Source organism: Silene latifolia, chromosome Y (genome assembly GCF_048544455.1).
Source record: "Silene latifolia isolate original U9 population chromosome Y, ASM4854445v1, whole genome shotgun sequence".
NCBI lineage: Eukaryota > Viridiplantae > Streptophyta > Magnoliopsida > Caryophyllales > Caryophyllaceae > Silene > Silene latifolia.
The window spans coordinates 103,004,443-103,015,609 of record NC_133538.1 but is presented as its reverse complement, the minus strand read 5'-3'; the positions used below and the strand labels follow the sequence as shown (position 1 = coordinate 103,015,609).

General features: G+C 40.8%; 2 protein-coding genes across 2 annotated transcripts; one reads left to right on the top strand and one right to left on the bottom strand.

Moving 5' to 3' along the window:
• Positions 1 to 1,953: 1,953 nt before the first annotated feature.
• On the top strand, positions 1,954 to 4,134 carry LOC141628638 (uncharacterized). Its single transcript, XM_074441747.1, has 3 exons — positions 1,954 to 2,333; positions 2,748 to 3,540; positions 3,619 to 4,134. Exons 1-3 carry the CDS (start codon positions 1,954 to 1,956, stop codon positions 4,132 to 4,134), a joined length of 1,689 nt encoding a protein of 562 aa, XP_074297848.1.
• A 4,081-nt stretch (positions 4,135 to 8,215) lies between these two features.
• Positions 8,216 to 9,234, bottom strand: LOC141628637 (putative mitochondrial protein AtMg00860). Its single transcript, XM_074441746.1, has 2 exons — positions 8,970 to 9,234; positions 8,216 to 8,634 (listed from the first exon to the last, which is right to left on the bottom strand). Exons 1-2 carry the CDS (start codon positions 9,232 to 9,234, stop codon positions 8,216 to 8,218), a joined length of 684 nt encoding a protein of 227 aa, XP_074297847.1.
• Between the last annotated feature and the right edge of the window lie 1,933 nt (positions 9,235 to 11,167).

Below are 11,167 nucleotides of genomic sequence, written 5' to 3'. Positions count from 1 at the left end.
ACCAACTCCTAACAACAACTACATGCCAATTATGAAAATGAAAAACACAATGTAGTACATGTACAAATACTCTACAAATCACCAATCATACCACGCTTATCTCTCCAAAGCAACAATAATCCTAACCCGAACCACCCTTCAAACCTCCTTATGTTGCCATCAACAAAGTAGAACAAGTGAACAAGTAACCAAGTAACATATTTTTTTTGGTTTTTTTTTTATTCCTAGTCACTTATTTTGCCTAGATTGCCCGCCCATGCGGGTTTTCAGTCTAGCTTTTATTCCTTACACTACTCTCATGGCACACATCTCAATTTTTCATTTTATCCGGAGCGCCCTTTCAGGTTTTCACTCCGTCCTCGGCCATTTACCCAATCTTTCCTGGGCGCCCACCCTTGCGAGTTTTCACCTAGCCGGGTTATTATTTTTTTTTCTTTTTTTTGGGTTTTTTTTAAATGAATGAAAATAAAATATATATACAATGCCACCAATGCGTGTAGGAGGAAAGTGATAGGGGAGAAAAGGCCTCTGGCAAAACAACCTCAGAGACAAGTCTGGCAGCCTAAGAAAACTGGTGGGAAGGACACTAATACTGTGGATCCAAAGGAGTTCCGCCCCATTAGTTTCTAAAGAGAAGCATCAGCAGACAGTGCCTCCTAGTTCTAGTGGACTGGTCACACCTGTAGTTGCCCCTGGACCAATATACACTCTATCAAGGGTAATTACAAGGCTGATTAGGCATGAATCAAGGACTACTGGAGGGCAGGATACTGTGTTCTTTGTGAATTATCAAGCTGAAATGGCAAAAGTTAATGGTGCTGCTGAAATGGTGGATAAAGGAGGTGGAGGGGAGGTCTTCCCCCCTAATGATTAAGTTTGGAGTATGGAATGTTAGGGGCCTTAACAGTGATACTAAACATAAAGATGTGAAATGGTTTCTGCATCAAAATAATATAGATTTGTTTGGGCTCCTTGAGACCAGGTTAAAACCTGTGTCTCTAAATAGAATTGCTAATAAAGTGTGTGGTAATTGGAAGTATGTCACTAATACTGCCTGTCATCCAGGTGGCGGGGTTTGGATACTTTGGAACTCTGGTCACCTTGAGGTGGATGTATTGGAAATGGATCCTCAATACATTCATGTCACGTTTAAAGACAGAATAACTGGGTATGAGTTTATAGCTACTTATGTTTATGATTTCAATAAAATTGAAGATATGGCCTCCTTATGGGATAATATAGTTAGACTTTGTGTGACTGGACCTTTGGTTGTCCTAGGGAATTTTAATAATGTTATGTATGCCAATGAGAGGTTGGACAAAGCTGTGAAGGATGATGAGATGCCCCCTTTCCAAAATATTGTGGCCATGTGTGATTTACATGATCTGAAAACTACTGGAGCTTTTTTTACTTGGAATAACAAACAGCCAAGTGAGACAAGAGTCTAGTAGAATAGATAGAGTCCTTGTAAATGGGGATTTGTTGAGTTTATGGTCTGATTGGTTTGCTCATTATCAACCTAAGGGCTCTTTTGATCACTGCCCCTACATTATATCGTGTGGAGGAACTGCCAGTGGGAATAAGAAACCTTTCAAGATTTTCAATATGTGGACCAAAGTGGATGAGTTTAAAATTGTGGTGCGGCATGGATGGGATAAACCTGTGGCTGGCACTGCCATGTTTCAGGTAGTCAGAAAACTTAAGTTGCTTAAACCTGCTCTCAAGGGTTTGAACAAAGAGCCCTTCTCTGACATTGAGAGAAATGCTGATGTGGCCTTCAAATTGCTCACTGACTGTCAAGTTCAGCTTCAGAGTAATACCGCTAATGTTACCTTGATGGATCAGGAAAGACAATTGAGGGAGTCTTATAAGTTAATGGCCGGAGCTAGAGATGACTTTTTAAAGCAAAAGGCTAAATCTGATTAGGTAAAGGATGGTGATACTAATTGTGAAATGTTTCATCAAGCTATCAGAAAAAGACACTTGCACAATAAGGTTTTGCAGATAGATAATAGCAGGGGGATGCAATTTAATGACCCTGAGGATATCTTGCAAGCCTTTGTGGATTATTATAAGGAGTTACTTGGTTCAAATTCTCAAACTAGAGACTTTTATAAACATATTGTCGCCCAAGGGGAACTGGTTGAGACTTCTGATTGGGATAGGATGTGCAGGATTCCTTCTGAAGAGGATGTTAGGAAGGTTCTGTTTTCTATTCCCAATGACAAAAGCCCTGGTCCAGATGGTTACACTAGTTATTTTTTCAAGGCAAGCTGGTCTATTCTTAAAACTGATGCGTATGCTATTCTCAAGGATTTCTTTGAGCAGGGCAAGTTGTTACACAATTAAATTGTACTACCCTTGTCCTTATTCCCAAAGTTGAGAATCCTAATCAGTCCAAATCAGTGTGCATTCATTAAGGGGAGGAGCATCCTTAGAAATATTTTGTTCAGTCAGGACTTGGTTAGGTTGTATACTAGGAAGTATGTTTCCCCTAGGTGCTTAATGAAAGTTGATCTTTGGAAAGCTTACGACTTCATTAAATGGGTGTTTGTTGAACAAATGATGAATGCTCTTAATTTTCCATGTAAGCTGATTAGACTAATTATGTAATGTGTCACTACTACCTCTTATTCCATTGCCCTAAATGGTCAGCTACATGGGTTCTTTAATGGTAAAAGGGGACTCAGGCAGAGGGATCCTATGTCTCCTCTTCTATTCACTTTATGTATGGAATATTTGAGTAGACTGCTCAAGATAGTCAGTCAGATGCAGGGATTTCAGTTCCATCCTTTGTACAAAAGTTTGAAGCTCACTCATCTTATGTTTGCTGATGACTTGTTGATTTTCTGTAAAGGGGATGTCAGAACAGTTTTTATTGTGATGGAAGCCTTCAAGAGATTTTCCAATGCTTCAGGTCTGAATATAAACTCTAAAAAGTCTGATTTTTATTGTAATTGGATGAGTCCCGCTCTTGTGCAAAAAGTGCTCCATGGCACTGGTTTCAAGAGGGGAGATTTGCCCTTCAGGTACTTGGGAGTAAAAATTTTGCACAAAAGATTAACTAATACTGATTGCAATATACTTGTGGATAGAATGATCAATAGAATCCGGGGATGGAATAGTAAGAAAATCTCTTACTCAGGTAGATTGGTTCTAGTTATGTCAGTAATGGCTACTATCCACAATCACTGGGCACAAATCTTTGTGCTGCCTGTTGGGGTTATGGATAGGATTCAGGCTCTTTGTAGGAACTTTCTTTGGGAAGGTGAGGATAAATATTCAAAGGCTCCCTTAGTGGCTTGGAATGTCCTTTGCCAAGGTAAAGAATATGAAGGATTGAGGATTATTGATAGCAAACTGTGGAATGTTGCTGCTATTGGTAAACTGGTGTGGTGGTTGGCTAGAAAGCAAGACCACTTATGGATAAAATGGGTCAACAACATCTATATTAAAGGAGTTAACTGGTTGCAGTATGAACCTACTAATTTTAGCTCGTGGGCTTGGAGGAAAATTTGTGAAGTGAAGAATATTCTTCAGGCATGGTATGTTAATGGCAAATGAAGAGGTACTGATGTGCCTTACACTATTGCCGATGGTTATCAATGGCTACTGCAGGTTCCTGCTGTGAAGGTTACTTGGTATAAAGTGGCGTGGAATAGGTATAATATGCCCAAATGGAATTTTATCATGTGGCTAAGGCAGCACCAAAGGTTACTTACGCTTGACAAGATGAGGAAAATGGGATTGGATGTGCCCTCTATTTATTATATTTGTGGACTGGAACCTGAGGATCATGATCATCAGTTCCAACATTGCTGTTTTGCAAAAACCTGCTACCAATTACTAGCTGACTGGTTGCACGTGTCTACTTATGTCCTATGTAGTTGTGATAGTCTTCTGAAGTTTAGAAGATCCATGTTTATCAGACAAATCTGTATGGCTGCAGTAATGGGGGTATCTTACGGTATTTGGCGAAGTCGAAATTGGTGCAGGTTGGAAGGATATGTAATACGTCCAGTCAAGCTGATTACACAGGCACAGAATGAATGCAAAAGACAAGTGTCTGGACTTTTTCAAGGCTGTAGGAATCGAGATGACAAAGAGTGGTGTAGTAAATCTAGCTTAATTTAAGTTTCTAGCGTTATTGAAGTCCCCTAGTTTAGTAGAGTTGTTGTATGCTTTATCAGTGTCGAAAATGGTGATGTATTGGTGTAATTTTGACATTTGTGCTTAATATTACTTACATTTCACCAAAAAAAAAAATATATATACAAATGGAATTCCCTCCCTCACGCTTGATCTTCACATTGCCCCCAACGTGAGGAACAACAAAAAGAAAGACATTGAAAAAGGTAATAAGACATACCAAAGTACATCAAGGACCGGAAGGATCTCCGGGATCAAGGCTCGTAGAGGCACGTGCCTCCTCTCCAGTAGCCACATCCAACTCAGTTGTAGCAACACGAGTCAAAGATCTAACAAGCTCTCGTGTCTCTAGAAGCACATCAGTTAGTGCCTCAAGCTTTTCATCAGTTTTCTTTCTCCATGCAGCAAATTCCTCCTTCAAAGTATCCACACTAGCTTTGAAGGCCTCAAAAGACAAGAGCCCCCTGGAAGCGAGTGAACTAGGCCGCTCCTTCTCAACAACATCATCTGACTCCTCATCAACACTACCACTCTCCTCATTAGCATCACTACCATCACCATCAGTCTCACTATCGTCACTCACCTCAAACCGTGGAGTACTCTTATCAACTGTTTTAGCAAACTCGGGATCGGGTGGAATAAAGTAATCCACTGCCGTCTTACCATAGGTAAGAGCCTTATCTTTCGGCCGAGGCAAACACAAGTAACTCTCATGATCCTTCCCCCAACACCAATCATAAGTACCAACCGCCTCACGAGGTTGCAACATATCCATGCCCTCCAAACAATTCACATCCATAAGATAATGTCCTCTCAAAGGAAGGTCATTTGCCGTAACATCAATCTTAAAGTATCTCAAAAGCAAGGTCTCCATTCCCCCACCGACTATCTTCCCTCCACTGGGCTTTTGTTGTGACTCACAAACCGACATAAAGAGATCAACCTAGTCCGGCACTCCCTTGCCCTCCGGAGTCATGGCCTACAAATACCCAAAATGACTCCTAGGCATCTAAGTAGCCTCCCCATGACAAAGAAAAGAATTAGCAATAAGGCGGTGAGCAACATGAAGGCATGGGTGGGGAATGGTAGAGCTCACATCACCTTTTTTTTAGTGGCATATTTCCCGGTCACCTTCAACCACCATTTCGGCGCGGTATAGGTGGTAGTAAGACCCTCATAAATCTCCTCATTCTTCTCCTCAACACCAAAAGCATCTCTCAACTCATCCATAGTCATTTCACACACTTTCCCCTTCAACTTAAATTTGATCTTTAACACCACTTTCTCTTCTCTCTCCACCGTTAAAGTAGACAAGAATTCCAAAGTATATCGACGATAGGTGGGCACTCCCTTAGACATGAACCCCTCAAACCCAACATTTTTCATCAAAGCTTTCATTACTTCAAGCATACCCAACTTCTCTAAGGTTGGAATACTAAGAAACTTAGTCTCTAACATCAACCTCCCATGCAAATCGTCCCATATTACCCCTTGGGCATCGGTTAAATGAGCGGGTTTTTAAATGACAATTCGGTTAGTAGTTGTAGTTGGCTTTTTCGTTGTGGGTTTGGTGATTTTTCTAGTTTTTGCGGGGGTTTTGGATATAGAAGTTAAAGTGGCTTTTCTTTTGGTTCCTTTTGTTTTAGTCATGGTCACAAATAACAACAACACCCAATTCACCAAAAATTCACACCAATCTCACAAGAACTTCAATTCTCCCTCACCAAAGGTACAACGCAGGAATTTAAAGCACAAGATGAAAAATTGTACCACAATATACTCCAAAGAACAAAGAATTGAACCCTAAATCAAAGCAAAAACCAAAATTTAAGCATATAATTGAAAGGGAAGAGGCAAAGCAAAGATTTTTACCCAAAAGATGGCAAAATCGCCTCTAGCAATGAGAAATACTGTTGGAAACTGCTTGTTATTCCAATAAAACCCAGATTTCGACACAAATTGATGCCCAATTTCGAAATATGAATAGAAGATGTGAATTCGTATGGAACAAAGCTGCGTTTTCCTTTTTTTTCGAAATCTGGAGAGGGAAGAAAAAGAGAGTGAAGAATGAAGAAAAGAAGAAGAAGGGTTGTATAACTTACTTAAAATCGAGCCGCAACTAGCGGCTGAGGCCGCATCATGCTGCTGGTGTCGCACCAAGGTTCTTCATCGGCCTGTTTTATCTGCTTAATGCGGCTATAGCCACACGCCCTGCTTCTCGACTTCACTTGTTTCCGTCTTTGTTTTCTTGCTGGTTGTGTAATTTTTTCTTTTGCTGTTTTTTTTTTGTTAAACACCTAATCAAGACAATGAAGTATTAATCAATGGAAAGAAAATGTAAAGAAATTAAATTATTGAAAGTTAAATTGAAAGTACTAAAAACAAGTCGGGTTGCCTCCCGTAAAGCGCCTTATTTAACGAGAAAATGAGAATACGACTCATAAATTGGGTCATAAATTGGGTCAAAGAGATCGACACTCCACCACTTCAACTTTAAAGCCATCCAAATACGGTTTTAATCATTGCCCATTAACTTTAAAGACCTTATCCGTAGAGAGACTATGGATTTCCACCGCTCCATGTGGAAAAACTTGAGTGACAATGAACGGTCCAACCCATCGGGATCCTAGCTTGTTTGGAAACAACCGAAAGCGGGATTGATAAAGTAAGACCTTTTGACCAACCATAAAAGTATTCCTTGCAATCATCTAATTATGCCAAGCTTTGGTTCGTTCCATGCAAATCACCGCATTTTCATACGACTCATGACGAATCTCCTCTAACTCTTCCAATTGAAGTTTTCGGAACTCACCCGACTCATCCATCCTCATATTCAAAATTTTCACCGCCCAATAAGCTTTATGTTCTTGCTCAACGGGGAGATGACACGACTTACCGAACACCAACCTATACGGTGACATGCCTATTGGAGTCTTGTAAGCGGTTCTATACGCCCATAGTGCATAATCAAGTCTCAAGATCCAATCCTTCCGACTTGGATTCACCGTCTTCTATAAGATGAACTTCACTTCCCGATTGGACACCTCGACTTTCCCATTTATTTAGGGATGGTAGGCGGTAGAAACTTTGTGAGTGACACAATATTTCTTTAAAAGTGCTTCTACCGTACGATTGCAAAAATGGGTTTTTCTATCACTTATTAAAGCTCTTGGGATTCCGAACCTACAAAAGATGCTAGTCTTCACAAAATCTGCAACAACTTTAGCATCATCAGTCCTAGTGGGTTTAGCTTCAACCCACTTTGACACATAATCAACCGCAAGGAGAATGTATAAGAAACCATGAGACATTGGAAACAGACCCATAAAATCTATACCCCACACATCAAAAATCTCACATAAATCAAAGGGTCTTGGGGCATCTCACTAGGGCAAGAAATGTTACCAATTCGTTGACAATTATCACAATATTTAACAAAGCGATAAGCATCCCGAAATAAGCTTGGCCTATAAAAGCCACAATCAAGTACCTTTCGGGCGGTCCGTCTCGCTCAGAAGTGTCCTCTATAAGCATAGGAATGACAAAAATCAAGGATAGAGCCTACCTCACTCTCTGGGATACATCTTCTCACAACTTGAACCGAGCAATGCTTCCAAAGATATGGATCATCCCATACATAGTACTTAGCATCACTTCTTATCTTCTCCTTTTGAGACTTAGAAAAACCTGTAGGAAATTCATTAGAGACAAGAAAATGCACAAGATTAGCATACCAAGGAGAAACGGAAATAAGTGCAAATAAAGTCTCATCGGGAAATGTGCCCCGAATGGGCTCAATAGCCCTCTCCACACCATGCACCAAACGACTCAAGTGGTCATCTACCACATTTTCCACTCCATTCTTGTCTTTGACCTCAATGTCAAATTCGCTTAACAATAGAATCCAGCGAATTAGCCGTGACTTTGCCTCTTTCTTAGCCATCAAATGCCCAAGGGCGGCATGATCAGTATATGCCACAACCTTGGTACCAAGCAAGTATGAACGGAACTTCTCTAAAGCAAACACTACCGCCAACATCTCCTTCTCGGTAGTAGAGTAGTTCCTTTAGGCCTTACTAAGAGTCATGGATTCATAGTAAATCATATGAGGCACTCTCCCAACTTTTTGACCCAAAACGGCACCCAACGCGTAGTCACTAGCATCGCACATGAGCTCAAATGGAATTGACCAATCCGGAGCTTGAATAATTGGGGTCGTAGTCAACTTTGCCTTCAAAATGTCAAATGCTTCTTTGCAAGCCAAATAAAACTCCAAATCCACATTCTTTGGCAACAACTTGCACAACGGTGAAGCAACCTTGGAGAAATCTTTGATAAAACTATGGTAAAAACCTGCTTGTCCAAGGAAAGAACGAACTTCACGCACATTAGTAGGGTAAGGAAGGGATTGAATTGTATCAATTTTAGCTTTGTCAACTTCAATACCATTAGATGAGACCACATGTCCTAACACAATACCTTGTTCTACCATAAAATGACATTTTTTAGAATTTAATACAAGATTAGTGTAAATGCATTTCCTAAGCACAAGAGACAAATGAGATAAGCAACTACAAAAGAATAACCATGTACGGTAAAGTCATCCATGAAAACTTCAATGAAATTCTCAACATATTCAGAAAATATACTAACCATGCATCTTTAAAAAGTTGCGGGATCATTACATAGTCCAAATGGCATGCGTCGATACGCAAAGGTGCCAAATGGGCAATTAAATGTGGTCTTATCTTGATCCTCGGGAGCAATAGCAATTTGAAAATAGCCCAAATAACCATCTAAAAAGCAATAATAAGCCTTACCTGCAAGTCTCTCAACGATTTGATCAATGAATGGCAAAGAAAAATGATCTTTTCTAGTTACCGCATTAAGCCGATGGTAATCAATGCAAACCGGCCACCCATTTTGCACTCGGGTGGGAACCAACTCAGCATGTTGATTTGCCACAACCATCACACCTGATTTCTTAGGAATAACTTGGGTTGGACTCACCCATTTGCTATCGGATATGGGGTATATCATACCCACTTGCAAAAGTTTTAAGATCTCTTTCTTTACCATCTCCATCATAGGTGGATTCAATCTCCGTTTTGGTCATCTCACGGGCTTAGAATTATCTTCTAACAAGATACGGTGCATACACGTGGTGGGACTAATGCCCTTGATGTCGGCAATAGTCCACCCAATGGCAAGTTTGTTCTCCTTTAGGACTTCAAGCAATCTTCCCTCTTGGTTCTTGGTGAGTTTACTAAAGATAATGATGGGCAGTGTATCTCCATCACCAAGAAATGCATATTTTAAGTGACTCGGCAAAGGTTTGAGCTCCACAACGGGTGCCTACACAACTGAAGGTAACAACTTTTCACCAGGGAAGGTTAGTAGAACTAGTTTAGAAAAAGGTGGAATAATTGGAAGTTTCTCATGCTCGTTTAAAGCAGCAACCATCTCCTGCAAGGTAGTACGCATAGAAAAATCCAAATGATTACAAACCAAACTATTATCAATAGCAACTTGCAAATCATCTTCACCATCCAAGTTAAAAACATCTTGCACTATAGGTTCAAAAACATAAATAGAGACTGGGATGTGTCCTCCTTATGGAGATATAGAATAATTCCTACTCCAAAGCGTCTCAGTTTAGACGCATCATCGAAGTGTAGGTCCCATGCATCGGTGTTGGCACAAAAGATGTCTTTGTCAGGGAGTGACAAGGTGTCGGTCGTTGGATCCTTGTTGAGGGGGTTTTCTGCTAGGAAATCGACGATAACCCTTCCCTTGATGACCTTGAGGGGTACAAACTTGAGGGCGAACTCAGATAGCATGATTGTCTATCTGGATAATCTTCTGTTCAATAAAGGTTTTTCGAAGATGTACTTGATGAGGTCCATCTTAGAGTTGATGTGAACTGTATAGCTGAGCATGTAATGCCATAGCTTCTTTGTGGACTATACCAAAGCGAGTCATTTTTTCTCCAATTGGGTGTATTTGGTCTCATATTTGACGAACATTTTGTTGATGTAGTAGATGGCTCATTCTTCGCCGTTGACTATCCGTGCTAGCATTTCTCCCATGGTCGTGTCAGTGACGGTCATGTATAGTGATAGGGGTGTTCCCTGCTTTAGCGGCATGAGGACAGGAGGTTTGGATAGGATTTCCTTTATCCTGTCGAAGGCTTTTTGACAATTATCGTCCCAATCAATGTGTTCGGTGACGCCGAGCTTTTTCAAGGTAAGCTCGGAAATCATGATGAGCTTGGCTATGAAGCAGCTGATGTATTGAACTTGACCCAAAAATCCCCAAATCTCCTTCTCGTTCTTAGGCTGAGGCATCTGTTGGAGAGCTTTGATTTTGGTTGGATCAATTTCGATGCCTCTTTTGCTAACGACGTGTCCCAAGAGTTTTCCATAGGTGACCCCGAATGCACACTTCTGAGAATTTAGTCTCATATTGTATTTGCGAAGACAGAATAAGAATATTCGATGGGCGTCGATGTGGCCATCTCGTTCTTTTGATTTAATGATCATGTCATCGATGTATACCTCCACTTCCTTATGCATCATGTCGTGTAGGAGAGGGGTGGCGATCCTCTGATAGGTTGCTCCGTCATTGATTAGACCGAAGGGCATGACAGTGTAGCGATATGTGCCCAACTGTGCAGTGAATGTAGTTTTGTACATGTCTTCTTCAGCTATTTTGATTTGGTTGTATCTGGCGTAACTGTCCATGAACGATAGGAGGGCGTGCTCGGCGGTGTTGTCTACCCAGATGTCGACTAGCGGTAAAGGGAAGTCGTCCTTTGGAATCGCCCTGTTCAAGTCTCTAAAGTTAACACAAACCCGGATTCTCCCATCCTTTTTAGCTACGGGGACTATGTTAGCCACCGAGTTAGAATACTTGGAAACTATGATGAATCCGACTTTGAATTGCTTGTCAACCTCTTCTTTGATTTTCAATGCCTATTCAGGGCGCATGCGGCGTAAATTTTGCTTCACGGGTTTAG

What these genes read in the sequence shown, in the direction of transcription:
- LOC141628638 (XM_074441747.1), top strand. Translation starts at nt 1,954, where the DNA reads ATGTTTCATCAAGCTATCAGAAAAAGACACTTGCACAATAAGGTTTTG. An exon ending in GATTTCTTTGAGCAGGGCAA is followed by an intron (nt 2,334 to 2,747) that starts GTTGTTACACAA and finishes ATATTTGAGTAG; the next exon opens with ACTGCTCAAGATAGTCAGTC. An exon ending in AAGTGAAGAATATTCTTCAG is followed by an intron (nt 3,541 to 3,618) that starts GCATGGTATGTT and finishes TGGCTACTGCAG; the next exon opens with GTTCCTGCTGTGAAGGTTAC.
- LOC141628637 (XM_074441746.1), bottom strand. Translation starts at nt 9,234, where the DNA reads ATGGAGATGGTAAAGAAAGAGATCTTAAAACTTTTGCAAGTGGGTATG. An exon ending in AATCGTTGAGAGACTTGCAG is followed by an intron (nt 8,635 to 8,969) that starts GTAAGGCTTATT and finishes ATTTTATGGTAG; the next exon opens with AACAAGGTATTGTGTTAGGA.